Genomic DNA, 16,156 nt, shown 5'->3' with positions numbered 1-16,156 from the left:
AACATGCTGTGTTAACCCTACAATTGTTGACGGAAAGTTATTATTGCATGATAACGGTGTTCTTGCCACAAGGATAAGATAGAAAAAAGATGTTTTGGGGCGTTGCCCATGTCGCGTTTTCTGGGGTCTCGTCCACAGCAAACATGGCGTTTGTGTCGGCTCGTATCGGTGTGTCTTCGACGCTCAAACGAGCCAAATTCTGTGAGTACAACTACTTGGCTGTTACCCTTTGATTTACAGCCAGGCTATAATTCGTACTTTTCGAGCCTAGGGCTGTCCTTCACTGTCACGCCTTGTTTATTCAGTTTCAGATTTCTTTTCACATGTGTCCCGTCTTCGCCTTCGAAACGAAGGAAAAACGACGTTTTCCTGGTTTTCGTATTTCTCGTTTTCCCCCCAATATCGCCCCTGCCTGAACCGGTTACCGATAATTAGATGACGCATTATTGCCGCGACTTGAATTTTTCCTGTCGTCCTTGAGTATCGTTTTCGTAGATCGTGGTTGTACACAACTCCGTGAAATATATTGCGGTCGCACTCGCATAGGATGCGATTGTGTGTTAGAAGTTCATCTTGTTTCGCTTCACTTAAAACGTCCTCTCCTTACTTAAAAACAGCAATGTCCCGCTTATGAAATTAAATGAAAAAAATAAATCTGACGGCTCCCTGTTTTCTTAAGTGTGCAGTACTCTTTCGTTCGCATAAAAATACTCTCTTTTTATGTTTCTATCTTTTTCACAAAGTAGTGTTACGTTGCATCGAACGAATTTCACTTAACGAAACACACATTAGAAATCATTAACTGGTGTCTACTCAGTAGGAGATTTCAAGACGGAAGTTTTTGCGAGATTTTAAAATCTTATCGAAGGTCAGCAGGTCCCAAGCAAATTTGTCTCCCGCAGTGACTGTTCGTATCTTAAAAGTCGATTCGTGGGCACTCGTTTTCTTTATCCTCTCCAAACAAACTTGCGAGCCATCATTTCTGATCCGCGCTAAAGGACAACTTTATCTCCCGTTTGTTCTATCTGAACGCGGATATGCGCTAATCATTGCTTGCGTATTGACTGGTTCGATTGAGTGTCATCATCAGGTTCAGATAGGCCGCACGCGCACATACTACAACCCCTATCAGTTCACTCGCACTTTAACCTTCCAAAGCCGCCATTGAAGTTACACGTTCTGGAGCTCGTTTTGTTTCATCGTTTGATAATCCCCCACGGTGCTAGATGTGCTCAGCTGCTGACCCGAAATGTATTGTAAAAGAACTTGTTTTTGGGCTAGTTGGTAGATCATTTCTAAAAACTTAATTTCAGCACACACGACATGTACTCCCGGGCATCAAACAGTGCTGTGTGTGTTTGATGTCTGCATTTGTTTGCATTAAAATTGAGATTTTTGGTACTGAACCGAAGGTCGAGGTTTCGATCCTCCGAAGGTCGAGGTTTCGATCCTGGCTACGGCGGTCGCATGGTAGAGGCTCGTGTACACTGTGCGATGTGGGCACACATTAAAGGACACCAGGTGGTCGAAACTCCCGGAGCGCTCCAGTACAGCGTCCCCCATTATCATATCGTGGCTTGGGTACATAAAACAAAACCCTAGATACTGATATCGTTTGCTGAACTGGCGATGTCCATGTCGAAAGCCACCAGCGAACGTTCTCTGTACACTTTTTACTGCGACTCTTTGGTGGCGATTTTTCGGCATCCGCCAACAGAAAGATCTCCGAATCAAATTAACAAACCGAAATTTCTTCGCGGGACTATATTCAAGCCAGGGTCCACATGATTCATAGGCAAGTGTCCGCTCACACTTGTGGGTAAGAAGAGAATGTATCTGAAGCATGGAATGCATTGTCTCCGTAATGCGATACGAATGTAACAAGAGAATCTTTTCTGAGAAGTTAAAATAACGGAGAACTAAGCTATTTGATACGCATTCATGCAAACACGAATATAATAAAGAAGTTGACACTTATCTTTCACAAAGACACCTGTACATGCCATTGTATATATGTTCTTCAAATACATATGCAGGCGCACTTAATTTTTTTTTTGCCTTCTTTCTTTTTAAACACTGTGCCTCTTCAGTTAGTCGGCATCGTGACTTCTTTTTCGTAAAGTACTCATTGGTTCAGGTTGGATTTCTTGTGTCTTTTCTGGGTCCGTGTTAGCATGCCCAGCCCTCTTAAATTCTGGGAAAGTTTCACCAACTTTGGTGGCAGTAGTATAGAACATCCCCCTGCTAGACAAGATATAAAGCCACCATGAAAAATCGCCATGAAAAACTTGCGGCTTTTCAGGAATTCGGTGTTAAACTTGCCGCCCAATGCCAATACAGACGATAAACGAGTTCATACTTATGCTGAAATTTGTGTGACCTTTGGGTCATGCGCTAAACAGCATCACTCGTCATCCACTGTCACAGAGTGGAATGGCTCTTGATTTTTTTTTGTGGTGAATCATTTACGTTGGTATTTTCATGTAAAAGCAAAAGCTGGGAGGAGGTTTTCTATGCAGGACTGTAGTATATAGAAATACAGTACAATAGAACACAACCGAGGTACGATATAGGTCCTAATGTCTTGTTCTGCATAACTATTTGTTTTTAATGCTTACCTGAAATTGAATCATAGACACTTAGGTTTAGTTCCTGCAAAATGCCTTGCTTTGAAATAAAAATTTTAAAATGATTGTGTTCAGTGCATTCAGTCAATTCACTTTAGTGTCGTTCATTTCGGTAGAGAATTCTGCTGCAGCATTCAAGTCGAACAGGTACTCTTGTCAGCCTGTTGTGGATTGTTACATTCAATATCGAAGAGTATAACGTGGGGTTTCAATAAGAAAGAAAAGTGAAGGGCATACTGTTGAATGTACCTCTATTTCATAACGGGTTCATGAACTGACCTTGTTTTGCCAACTGTTCAGACACCTGTGCATCCTCGATGTTGGCCTATCCTGTGCATGCTGTGTCGCAACATCCACTTAAACTGGCCCCACTTCCTCTTGCTACCGTGTTTTAGTAGTCGTAATGATGAGTTGACACGTTTGGTTCCCGACAGTCGCGTCCGCATCGCTATGGTGTCTGACATCAAAAAACAATCATGTACATAAATTTAAGTGCATCTTAGAGAATCTCAAGTGGTCGCAACTGATACACAGCCTGACACTGTGCTGTCCCTGATATTGTGCTTGTTGATCACTTTGCGACGTTTGCAACACACTCTTCATTGAAACACCTAGTGTGTGTTGCTGTGTCTAAATTAATTAGAAACAAGCAATATGAAGGGACACTAAAGTCAAATAACAAATTATGTCAGAGTGACAACGTCTAAAACGACAATATTATCAACAGCAGTGCCCTACTTACCGATAAATTAAAGTAAATAGACAAGAACACATGCGCCACGAGTAGGAAATTTGCAAAATGATGCCAATGGCGTCAGACTTGCCACCTAAAATGAATAACTAGTAATCGAACTAGCTGCACTAAATAAAGAACCTTCTGTGCATCAAGAGACGTAATAAAATGCTGCTTGGTTGTTCCTGAAAAAAAAATTCTGCCATATCCACGAAGTGAATTATGATGAGTGGGCAAAGCTCCGGAGGTAAACCTGGTAAACCATGAATCCTCTGTACATTTTGCCCACTCGATTTTATTACATCGCTCCCCCTAGCGTACGTCGCCGCAGTAAATCGAACGATTGCCTTCAACCAATGACACGCGCCATATGTGACATCATTCCTATTTTATAAGATCTCGCGTCTTTCATCAACTACAAGTACCGCTTTCTAGTTTATAACATCTTGCATCTTTTCATCATCAGCTACAAGTACCACCATCTAGTAAACACTACAAGAACTAAACGAGAGGTGGCTACATACAGGAGACGGTACCGCCATCTAGTGAACACTGCAAGAACTAAACTAGAGGTGGTTACATACAGGGGACGGTACCGCCATCTAGTGAACACTGCAAGAACTAAACCAGAGGTGGCTACATACAGGCTACAGGGGACGCACAGCCCACGCCCTAAGGAGCTTCGCCCCTAAAAAGAACCGCTGTACATTACTATGGGGAATGGCGCAACTGGTTCAACAGTTCTATTTTCGCCTGGTTAAACTGGACAGATTGTGCCACTTTTAGTGGGGCCCAGTTGAACCAAGCATTCCTGCCATCTCGCAGGTTATGGCATGAAACGGCTCAATGCCCGTTGTTGCTGATGTGGCACCTGCTACTATCGTTCTGCTGCTACTAGTGTCGGCGCGCATGCAGTAAAGCCGGGCAACGTTGTGCACGGCAATGTTCAGGCGGGGATAACACTTTTCAGGCGGGAAAATGGCCGTGAGACGGCCATTTTCAGGCGGGCATAACAAGGGCACTAACGCGATGGGGACCACTGAAACGTGATTTTATTTCAAAATAAGCACTTCCTTGGCACAAAAGTAGCACTACCGGGTTTCCGAACCACTATTTCAGCAATGAGCATCGACTTAACATTTGCCTTTTGTGTCCCTTTAACCTATTGAAGCTCTCTTGGTAATACTACAGGGTTGGGTTATGGATTGCCTTTTTTTAGTAAAAATCTTCTGATGCCCCAGAACTATGAATGACAAGGGCATTCATAAATACAGGAGTTGTGCTGTGTTGTACAGGAATTGTGTGAACCTGCGACGTTCGCATAACACGTTCGATGCGCTAGTACGGCATCATGGTGACTGTCATCCCTCCTCTACCTAGTAGGGCATATATGTACATTTAAACATGGGAGCGTCAGTCAGCGCCGCTTTTTGCCATTGCGGCGAGTGTGGAACACTTTTTGTCTGTTGGGGTCACGTAGCTCGTAATCTTGTTTCGAGCTGGCAGCTGACCAATAATCCCACACATACATGTAGTCTAATGTGAAGGCATCAAGTTTGCCAGAACAAGACCCTCACTATAAATGAAGGAAAAAAGAGTATGAAGGTTTTTTTCTTTGTTAGACACAACATTATTGAGAACTAAGGGCAAATGACGCCAAGAGAAGTATAGTGGACGTTACAGCCTCAGCACTGACAATGATAACATCCTCAATGACCAATAAACTTCTTCACATTAGAAGTAATTGTAATGTAAATGTGAAAAAGGAAAAGTGGACAAAAAGATAACTTGCCATGAGCAGGATTGAAACCTGCGACTTTCGAATAACTGGTACATCACGTGGAGCAGTTTCAGTACGAAAATTAAAACATAGAACTCTGACTTTTTGCTCCTCTATTATTAAATGTACAACAGTTAACCTAATAACATTAGAGTTCTAAAAGTACAATTTATTAATCTTAACTGGGTCTTTGTTTCACTTTAGTGTCTCTTTGATCCTAGTATAATAAATAATTGGGGTTTAACATTCCCATAATCGTGGGGTTGATGTAGTGTCATGTGATGCTATAGGAGCACCATGAGATCAGGCAGCATGGGCTTTTTTCTTCAGTGCTAGCTGTAGACTCGACAATGCCTAGTAGCTGCTGCACCTTTGACAGCTATCTGACCCTGGTCTGGATTTGGAGTTGTGATATACTCGTGCTTGCCTGTCAACTTGTGTGTGTAGTATCGCACGCTGGACAAGGCAGCTGCAACTGAGGACACGTTTTTTGTCTAGGTGACGTGTCTGTACATGGAATGCCGCTGTAGCTTGAACCACTTCTAACCTGGCTGGAAAGGGGGGTTCATTTTTAAAGTATAAAAAGTGGCTTTTTTGTACTTATTTACATAACCAGTATAAATTTCTTCAAATAGAAAAATATTGTTTCTAATTCATTTTTCACTTAACGTTACCTTAAAGCTTTGGATGAGACAGACCACTAGCCACGGCCCTTTTTTTTTTTGCTTTGTTTTTCAATATTTGCAAAATCTTTTTTTTTTTATTTTTACTTCAAGCCTATATATCTACTTTTGGTAGCTGTCGTTGAATACAGTGATTTTTCTAGTATCGTTATGCTTGCATACAGTTGGTTCTGCATTGTATAACTAACATGTCTTGAATGATATGTGTGACTCTTTGATGCCTCATAACTTGCATTTAGTCCTGCTAGTATACTCATTGTCTCACATGTCAAAATTTCAGTACATCTATTGCATATTTATAAACAATGCTTTCTTGTGATAAAGTTTGTGTAAGTGGGTTCACCCCCCCCCCCCCCCCCATTTTTTTTAACGCTCTTATTACACAGAGCCCATTTGTTTTTTTAAAGAAGTCAATAAGTAAATAATGTACAAAAAATATAAACTGCAAAGCTGTTAGTAAGAAGCGCGCAAAACTTGGTGCGAAATGAGAGTGCCTGATTGTACTTTGGCCAACCTGAAGTGACGTGAATTCTGTGTCTATAGGGACAAGTACTGAATGAGAAAGTAGGAAAGATGGGGCAGGACACATCAATGATGTGTCCGAAACGCGATTCGATTATGAGACGTGCCATAGTGGAGGGCTCCGGAAACTTCTACCATGTGGTGTTCTTTTTTTAACCTGTTCCTAAATCTGAGCACATGGGCCTCTATCAATCCAAGTACTCGGGTGTCTAGACCACCGTGGCTGCCATCGAAGTGTCAACCTTCAGGTCAGCAGGCAAGCATCGTAACCACTGTGCCATCGCACTACCATCGAGACATGCTTGAACATAACAAAAAGGAGTGCTGTGTGTTGAAGAATCATGTTAATATTTGATGAAAGAATGCAATAGTAATGTTGATTACTGGCCTTACCTGCATTGCTGTAAATTTCAGCATCTTCGCCGTGAACTTTTTTATTTATTCAGGTAGCCAAGCTGCCTTGTCCGGAGCCATCTCGAACAGCCACTATGCAACAGCCACTAGTAAGTGATGTAATGTGTTATTAAAGACGATAGTCTTTCTTGGGGACCTTCGACGCAAAAATTTTGGTCTGTCTGTCGGTGGACTTGTCTGTTTGTCCGCCGAAATGATACCCAGAACGGCCAAAATCCAACCCCGTCCGCCAATATTGCTCAAGTTTCGGGGTTCATACTTGTATGATTGTCGATTAAAAAGCAATTATTGCTTATATCTGAAGCACAATAACAACACGGCAATATTCTGTATGTATCTCTTTATACTAGAAAATGCATACATAATTAATTCTAAGGACCGTAGCGTTTATCACACTGCGCTGACAATGCAACGCTAGCCCAAAAAAGCAATTGTCTCCAACGCCACGGCCGTGCAAACACTTTGCTAAAATGACACAGTGGTGGCACCTACCCGTCGTCTTGCGTTGTACACCTTAAGATAACTACCAGATAGCGTACGTCTCATGTGTGACGTGCTTAATAGCGCTCGTTCGCCTCCGCTTAACGCATCAAAACACTCATATGCTGTGCCTCCGGAATACCATTCACCAATTTTCTTGCGCAGAACATCAAATAAACGTTTTGTTCACTCTCTCCAGATGCAAGACTATCGTCTTTCGATGACATTTGCAGTGTAACATGCAGATACAAGGCCAATTTTTTCTAATGTGTATTATTGTATTTTATTATACTGACTGATATCTGCTCTGTTCGGTGCTCACGGATTGAGACCCAAAATATTTCAGACAAAGTAATGTGTAGTAGTAACTGAGGATTCAAGAAGAACGTAAAATTTTTCAGTTAGTGTGACGCTTGAAATAACCATGTTATGTTGCGGTGAATCTAGTAGCTAGAGATAGTTTTAGCTCTGATTTACGCGTTAAAGTCTGACTTATGCCAACACGACCTGAACTGAAGGTGATGAAAACTTGAACATTTGCATTACTTAGCCCTAAGTTGTCCCGTTTCAATCTCTGAGCACTGTACATGTTTTCATTTTCAGCATCTTCAGTTCATGTCATTTCAGCGTAATTTACGGAACGCGTAAATCAGAGCCAACAGTATCTTTAGAGACCAGATTTGCCATGACATGAGGCTGTTAACATAAGCAAGTGCTCATAGCAGTTTCGATGTTGCACTTTGACCCACGAGTACTATACATATCAATATAAATGTGAGCAGGGCAGCGTATTTGCATATTTTAGTATGAATGTTTATTCCATTGTGTCTTATGAACACAAACCTACTTTGCTAAAAAAAAAGAAACATGTCTCATATTTTTGCTTCTTTTTTTTTCTCTCTTTTCTTGTTTTTTTACGTTATTTTTTCCACACTAGTAATAAGTATTGCCTCTCTTTGTGAAAACTTATGAGTTTGGAAAAGCAACTGGAATGTCTAGCTACTTTAACATAGGTAACTTTCATGTCATTCCTTTTTTTTTTTCTTGTTGGTTATACAGTTGAAACTTGATTTAATGAAGTATAAGGGTGCTCGATTTATTTTTTTAACTGTGGCTTAGTTCTTGAATTCGGCAATCCTACTCGTAGTTTTTTTTTGGCAAGGCTGTGCTTGGCCTATTCATTTTTCTGGTAGCCTGGCTTTTTTCTTTTTACATCGAAAGCTGTTATAAGATCACAACTTGGGTCATGCGCAGTTGTCCACCGCCACTGCCAGTGTCCATAACCATATCGCGCGAAATTAAAAAAAAAAAAAACTGGCACCAATGACACAGTGGCGCTCGAACCCGGGTCCGCTGGATGCCAGCCCAGTATTCTACCTCTGAGCTACGCCGGTGCTTGTGACTTGTTGGCAAACTTACCTTAGGCAGGCTTGATGTTGGAAAAGTAAACGCATTAATATGACTTATAACGCATTTTAAAACAGCGAAAGAACGACCAGTCATCGAACAATGTGAATAGTGTAGCGAGTGGGCCATCCAATGCTCCAACCCATTACATAAGCTTGTTCTTGTTCCCCTGTTAACTGTGGTGCATACCCATTTCAGCCATAGTTCGTCATTGTCGTCAGCCACTGCATGAACAATTGGCACGAAATTCCTTGCAAGTGTTTAGCGGATACCACGCTTGACGAAAAATAGCATAGAGAATGCCGGCCTACTACCCAAAAAAATTTATTATTAATGCGCTAATGGGTATCAAGCAAGTGTCCTTGCAGTGGCTACCCAATAAGTGTTTCTAAAAGTATCTGAAAGGCCGCTTTTCTAGCTTTCGCTGTGACTGTGTTGCGCCTTCCGTGCAGGCCTGGCGTTTTTTTATTCTTATGCATTTCTACATTTATAGCAACAAAATCAAGCTCAGGCCAAAGAAACATTGTCCTCGTGGAAGGCGTGCGAACACCATTCCTTGTCTCCGGAACGAAGTACAATAACCTGATGCCTCATGATCTTCAGAGAGCTGCTTTCCTGTGAGTGATTCTCCTCTTCACAAAGATGGTTTAACTTGTTTCGTCATTTTAATGGAGGCGCCAAGGCTCAAAACATTTGTGGTGGCGAGAATGTTCATTGGCTTTTGTGTAGCGCGAGAGTTTGCTTCTCACCAACCACTTGTTAACTGCGCTATGCATTCCTGCAAACAGCAGTACAGGGAAACATGAAGAAGATAAGTAGAAAATTAGTAAAGCCTTGTCATTACTGAGCATCATTTGGTTGAGTTTGAAGGAAATCTTTCAGCAGTGACTGAAGAGCAAGAAATGGGCTCTTCTGGGATATGTGATTTTCACGATTCCAGTACTAGCAAGTGTAAAGATCAAATGTGTGTCCACGGCTAACACGTTGCAAATGCCAAACCGATGGTCCAAAGCTTAGTTTCCTTGCATGTGTCGGTGTGTTATATTGAATCTATTCACCGTTAAGATAACAGAAGCTGAAGATTGAAGAAATTGAGCTTCACGGTGTAGTTCCTTCACTTAAACAGTCGCTGGTCTAATTTCAATGTTGATTGCAAAGCTACGTCAAAACATGATTGTCACAGATATGTATTTAGTTAGGCTGACAAATTTTAAGATGAAACTCGTCGAGAATCAAGAGTACTAAAACTAAGAGCACCATGTTTACAAGCACTCTGTGAAAACCTTGAAACAGGCACTAAGGCTTTTGTTTTAAGTGATTAATTTCATAAATTTGTTGCATCTGCATGTATGAAGCCAATTTTTTATGCTGTATGTAAAGAGAAGATTATTTCATTTAAAAGTGTTTCACCTTCAGGTATACAATGTCTGCAAGTGGTTGCTAGATTCTGCAGCTCAAGTGTACAGATCTTCTGTACACTTGAGCTGCAGAAGTGTTGAGCAGTTTGGCAAAACAACTGCGATTCTACACTACAGCCTATTAGAGTCCTGCCAATGCATTATTGCTTAGAATTTCGAGGAGGTGTAGTCTGCAGATTTTCCTGCTTTTTATGCTACAGCGAACATAACAGCAGTTATTTTCATGTTTAATACAATCTGGTTTCGCAATATGGCATTTTGTTGGTTGGTTGCATTTTGTTTGTTATACGCTCGGGGTTTGGTTGATTTTGTGTCATTTGGTTGCAGGAATCTACTAAGGAAGACTGGCATTCCCAAAGGTGGGCTAGCTGAAACTCCTTTTTTGCGGACTTTTTTGTCACTTTTTTGTTCTCTGTCAAAAGCAGTTGTTTTCAGTCCTTGCATTTTGGTTTTGTTTTGTGTGCAGAATCGATTGAGTACATTGTTTCTGGAAGCGTTATCGCCGAGCCAACAACGTGCAATGTTGCCAGGGAGGCAAGTTTTCTTTGTTTCTTGTTTGTTGGTTAAGACCCCTTATTTATTGTTTTTCGTTACTTCAACTTATTGCTTTGATTACTCCTTTAAATTGGGCACTGAATGGGCGTACATCAAGTCTGTGTATATCAATTTGCTGTGCAATTTCACTTCCACTCTTGACACTTGCACATATAGTTATGCAAACTTAATCTGCACATGTTGTTGCTTACATTATTTCAATTAGTTTAGAAAATGTCAGCTATTATTAAAGCTCTAAATAAATAGGTGGGATCATGGCAGTGGAACCATTTAATATTTCAATGGACTTGATGCTTACATTATTTTAATTAGTTTGGAAAATGTCAGTTATTAATTAGCTCTTAATTGGTTAAGTGGGATCAGAGTGGTGGCTTCAATATTTCAATGCACTTAATGAGTGAGTCGTGAAAAAATTCGCTTTTTCCAGGCTGCGCTGTGTGCCGGGTTTTCGGACCACACTCCGTGCCACACGGTCACCATGGCGTGCATCTCTTCGAACCAGGCAATCACTTCAGGTGAGGTAGAACAATCAATCAACATGTGTATGCTCTGGCGATCGGGCTGTGTTGTGTGTGTTTCCGAAGATGTGACCATCCTTGTCATGGGACTCCCGTTAATATCTGCTGGAAATGCTGTCAGCAGGCTCATGAAATAGAACCTTAAGGGACCAGAAAAAGATATTAAATTTAACAGGAGTTCAATTATCAAAAGGTGAAAAGGGGTGCCGAATACAAATACAAGACCAAAAATATCAAGCAGTTGTTCCATTTAAACAGCACTTCCGTTTAGCGAACTTTCGTTTATTGAGTCTACTGTATTTGGCCATTTCAAAGTAGCCCTGAATCGGTCTTATTCTGAAACTGCTTATAGCTTATTTTTGACATGATATCTTGGTTTGGAGACGTAAAAGTTTGAACAATTATTATTGTTTATATTTGAAAATGGTTATTAATCGTTTAAATTGTTAACGATGTGCATGTAGTTTGAAACCTCACCACATGTGTATTGACTAAGTACGCACATGGTTTACCGGCTTCCTTTATTAGGGAAGTCGGGGAACAAGCAGCCTTGTTTAGGGTGCCATTTGCAGATGCTGCGGCCACCCTCATAAGCTGCGTGTGCAACAGCAAAGTTGTGAACGATGCTTTCAACGCATCGACGGAGCTATCCAGGACTGCAGAACCATAAGGACAGGTTCTGGTGGTAGTATCCTGCTCCTACATCTTGTATGTGTGCAAACATGCATTTGTTTGAAAAATTTCATACCTAAGTCAATTTGAATTTTTTCGCTTTGACTTTTCTCGTGTGCAACCATTGCACTGAAACAGCTGCTGTAGGCTTTTCAGCTAACTCAACATTGGCTACCTCTTGGTCTTGCAGTGAACGTCACGAAATGGTTGTGAATAAAAGGGGATATGATGTCGTGGAATACATCGTATGTAGTGTACTCAACATTCGCGGGGAAATGTATTTTGAACAAGTTCAACATACTGTTCTTATCAAACTTCACTTGTGAAAACTTCCCTAATCAGTTGGCTATACAGTTGCGTCTTACAGTTGCATTGACTACACAATTGCCCTAATTAGTTACATCTTACACAAAAATAAGGTCTTTATATCTGAAAATTCATTATAAAGGCTTATTGCCAATACTATATTTTTGCAAGACTATTTTTCATTTACTTTGTTTTAACCAATATTTCGTTATATCTGGATTCATTTTATCGAGGTTTGAGTGTATTGTCACTCAAGCATGGAAAAAACGTTGGTTGGAAAACCAACAATGTGTAAAGTCGTATTTTCATGTGCAGCTCGACAGAGGTGCTCTGTGGTGATTGACGCATGCTAACAACAGCCATTGCTGTTTCACTTGTCCCGTGCAGTGATGGGGCTTATTTCATCTGGCGCCATCGACGTGGGCATGGCGGGAGGGGTGGAGTTTCTCTCAGACGTTCCCATCCGACTGAGTCGAAAGCTGCGCAAGCTTCTCCTGTCGGCCAACAAGGCTAAGACTCCCCTGCAGAAGCTGGCACTACTGGCCAAGTTCCGGCCTAGCATGCTGATGCCAGAGGTGAGGTTGGGGAAACCTTTAACATACGTATGAGCAATAAGGATGTGCAGTGATGCCTCCTCCACGACTGATGCATTTTGTGCTCTCCGCACTTGCCCATTGTGTCAGCATAATAGGCGGACCATCATTCTTACCAATCGGCAAGCATGAAGAGCATAAAATAAATCAGCATAGGAAAAGGCACGACTGCATGATAGCGCCTTAGGAAAGGGGAAGTGTAATGCGTGCAGTGGGAAACAAACCATTTCTGTGTGGCTCAGCATTCACCCGCATGATACCAGTGTGCTTGGCTATTGTTGGCTACACAGTAACTTATAGATAAGGCATGTTGATATGCAGGATGGTGCCAGTTCAATTCTCCACCACGACAGCTACATGTTGATGAAGATTAAATGCATAAGTGCACGCATTTTTCTCCATTCATTATAAATACAAACGAAGTAAAATTTCTTTGTGCTAGCCTCGCATACTCGCTGCATGCTGCTATAGCGCTGTTCTCAGTTTACTGGGAGCAACATCTACAAGTTTATTTGGAGAGCAACCATGGACAATTTGTAAATGCAGTGTTTGTGCTTTATGTATTGCACCACGGGCAGCTCCCTTCAGTTTCGGAATTCACCACCAAGGAGGTGATGGGTCACTCGGGCGACCGGCTGGCCGCCGCGTTTGGCGTGAGCCGCCGGGAGCAGGACGAGTATGCCCTGCGGTCCCACACCTTTGCCGACAAGGCCGCCAAGCAGGGACTGCTGTCCGACATCATGCCCGTGTCGGTGCCAGGTAAACTGGCTCACATCTAAAGGAGCCTTGATGCTATTCGTAGCTGTTTCATGTCCTGAAATGTTTGTGCATGTGTATGTCTTTATCACGTTTTTCTGCCAGACTGCCCTCTAGCAAAAAAAAAAAGGTTTTTAATCCCACCGCCTTGGTTAAGAGTGGCACTGGCTAACACTTCCAGGGACTACGCCTATAGAAACAATGCCCTACAAAGTTTACGGGGATGTGCTTTTCGTCAAAGCTCAACTGATAGAGCACGGAACTTGTAATCTTAAGGTTGTGGGTTCGAATCCCTCTTAAAGGAAGGGTGTTTCTTTGTTCACTTTAATTATATTTAAGTTATATATTAATTATTAAATAATCACTACAGTTAAAGAAATAATGCTCCTATGCTTTCTGTGGCCTAATTTTTGCTGGATTCATTTGGTTGTGTTTACCATAACGACTGACAGGGCAGGTGGGAAAAAACGCAGACAGTAACACAAGCACTACCAGCTGTGTCATGTTTTCATCCTCATTGTTCCTTTTGCATTAGCGGTAAATTTTCTTATATGCAAAAGCCTGTTTTAGCATATCCCAACTTCGATTTGTGAGCATTGAGTTGTCGTGTCCTGATTGACGGTAGTAATTGTTTCCATGCTATGATTGTTGACTGGCACTGGGCAATACCGGTTGTGGTGATTTATACTGGCCGACCATAGGCAGTTGTTGACTAGGGTTGCCTTGTGTTGGCTAAATGGTGGCAAGCGTTGAATGAGGAAGGCTGTCCACTAATACAGTGTGAGCGCAGTCTCTATTCAATCTCACTCAAATGACACATTTAGACAACAGCTCAAGTTGGTTCTGTCAAAATATTTATTTTATTTGACACTTTAAGTACAGCAATTGTCAAGTTCTTCACAATGTGTTGCCATAATTTTTCTTGTGGCTTCACGGTACTTTTAAAACATAATAAATAAACTGGCCTGCTCACTATCCAATGCGGATGTGAATCTGTGAAGATCTTTCAAACATGCCAACATCGTCTTGCTTTAAAAGGTGCATGCTCTTATCAGTTTCTGAAACTCCCACCATTTCACACTTCGCAACATGACAGCTGTCAGCCGAATTTCAGAACTGAGAAGTGCTTCCTGAAGCACGTCGGTGTGCTCTTGTTACAAAGCAGCAAAAGGAGCAAGAGCCCTTCCCAACATCTAAACACTAGGCCACATACTTTTCGTTGGCCAGGTCCAACACAAGTCACATGTGACAGTGCATATGTGAAGTTATGTTGTCGTCAACAGTTCCCAACACTGCCATGCTTTCTTTCCAGGGGAACCCGCACCCATAGCTGCAGACAACGGGATCAGGGTGTCAACGTTGGACCAGATGGCCAAGTTGAAGCCCGCCTTTATCAAGCCCCATGGGACCGTCACGGCTGCAAACTCCTCGTTTCTGGTGGGCAGGAGAAGTCCTATAGCCTCCTAGCGTGAATATTTTTGTCTCGTGTCGTGGCTACTGATTTCTGTAATCAAACGTCTTTATTCTATGTTTTACAAGTAGTGCTCACGATGTAACAATGGTTTTGAGAAATCGCTTAAAAGGTATAGAGCTTCTGATTCTTTTGATAATTACATGCTTGTCATGATAGGCAGGGCACTCGAGACTTAACATTCGGGACATAATTTAATTTTGTAATAAAAAGTCATGTAGAAGTAAACTCGTGATGTCGGATAGACGCTATGAAGAACATGAGAAAAATAATGCACTGAGAATGCACGGCAGTACTGATAGGCCTTTTTTTTTTTCTGTTTGCGAAATTTTAGCAGTTCAAAGTTCTGAGGAATATGCATAGTTTTGCTTGCTTACTTTTTTTTCCTATGTATAACTCTCACAACAAATGAAATAAGTTGGAGCTAAAGCCAAAGAAGCACCATTTGCAGTTTGCAAAGGTGGCTCTACGGCAGTGCTAAAGAGGCATGGAAGAAAGCTACCTTCCAGGCAATAGGTGGGGGACCATTTTTTAAAAACTTTCCGCGAATCGTTCTTGAGAGTGTGGGTTTCTTTTTTCTTCTCCCAGTGAAGCTGACTTGACCCTCTATGTGTTGGTTGTAATTCCCAGCAGCCACTCTGACCTGTGCGTTTCGGTGTCTAGGTCCGTCACGGTGGATCAGTGGCTACTGTGCTCGGCTGCTGATTCGAAGGGCACGGGTTCAATCTCGGCTGTGGGGATCGCATTTCAGTGGTGGCGAAATGCTGGAGGTCCGTGTACTGTGCGATGTCAGCACATATTAATGAACACTGGACGGGCAAAATTTTGGTAGTCCTCCACTACGGGGTTTTTCATGAAGTGTGGTTTTGGGATGTAAAACACTATAGATTATTCTTCCTGTGTTTACTCTTTCCTGTAATTCATGCTTATTTGTACAGGACATGCACACTATGTAAGAAACTTACAGGAGTGAAGTCTTTAGCTCCAGCTGCAGATTCTGCATTTTTTTGTTGTAGCTTATAAGCGTGCAGTGCTGCCTTTGTTCATGCAGTTGAGGTACATCTTGTGTTTCGTGCATTTGCAGACGGATGGTGCTTCCGCGGCATTGATCATGTCCGAGGAGAAGGCACTAGCCATGGGTTTCAAGCCCAAGGCCTACCTCCGCAGTTTCGTCTACGTAGCTCAAGATCCCAAAGACCAATTGCTCCTCGGGTGAGCACC

General features: G+C 41.9%; 1 protein-coding gene across 1 annotated transcript in view; it reads left to right on the top strand.

Moving 5' to 3' along the window:
- The first annotated feature begins 49 nt into the window (after positions 1 to 49).
- Positions 50 to 16,156, top strand: part of Mtpbeta (mitochondrial trifunctional protein beta subunit) — a 28,367-nt gene continuing 12,260 nt past the window's right edge. The window contains exons 1-10 of the mRNA XM_075873830.1: positions 50 to 201; positions 6,792 to 6,848; positions 9,140 to 9,263; positions 10,392 to 10,423; positions 10,531 to 10,598; positions 11,047 to 11,134; positions 12,503 to 12,690; positions 13,287 to 13,467; positions 14,777 to 14,901; positions 16,020 to 16,147. Coding sequence (XP_075729945.1) covers positions 90 to 201; positions 6,792 to 6,848; positions 9,140 to 9,263; positions 10,392 to 10,423; positions 10,531 to 10,598; positions 11,047 to 11,134; positions 12,503 to 12,690; positions 13,287 to 13,467; positions 14,777 to 14,901; positions 16,020 to 16,147 — 1,103 coding nt within the window. The 5' untranslated portion in view covers positions 50 to 89. The remainder of the gene's footprint in view (positions 202 to 6,791; positions 6,849 to 9,139; positions 9,264 to 10,391; positions 10,424 to 10,530; positions 10,599 to 11,046; positions 11,135 to 12,502; positions 12,691 to 13,286; positions 13,468 to 14,776; positions 14,902 to 16,019; positions 16,148 to 16,156) is intronic.

This window comes from Rhipicephalus microplus, chromosome 9, assembly GCF_043290135.1.
Source record: "Rhipicephalus microplus isolate Deutch F79 chromosome 9, USDA_Rmic, whole genome shotgun sequence".
NCBI classification, from domain to species: Eukaryota; Metazoa; Arthropoda; class Arachnida; order Ixodida; family Ixodidae; genus Rhipicephalus; species Rhipicephalus microplus.
The sequence above is the reverse complement of the archived record's forward strand: the minus strand, read 5'-3'. Positions and strand labels throughout refer to the sequence as shown.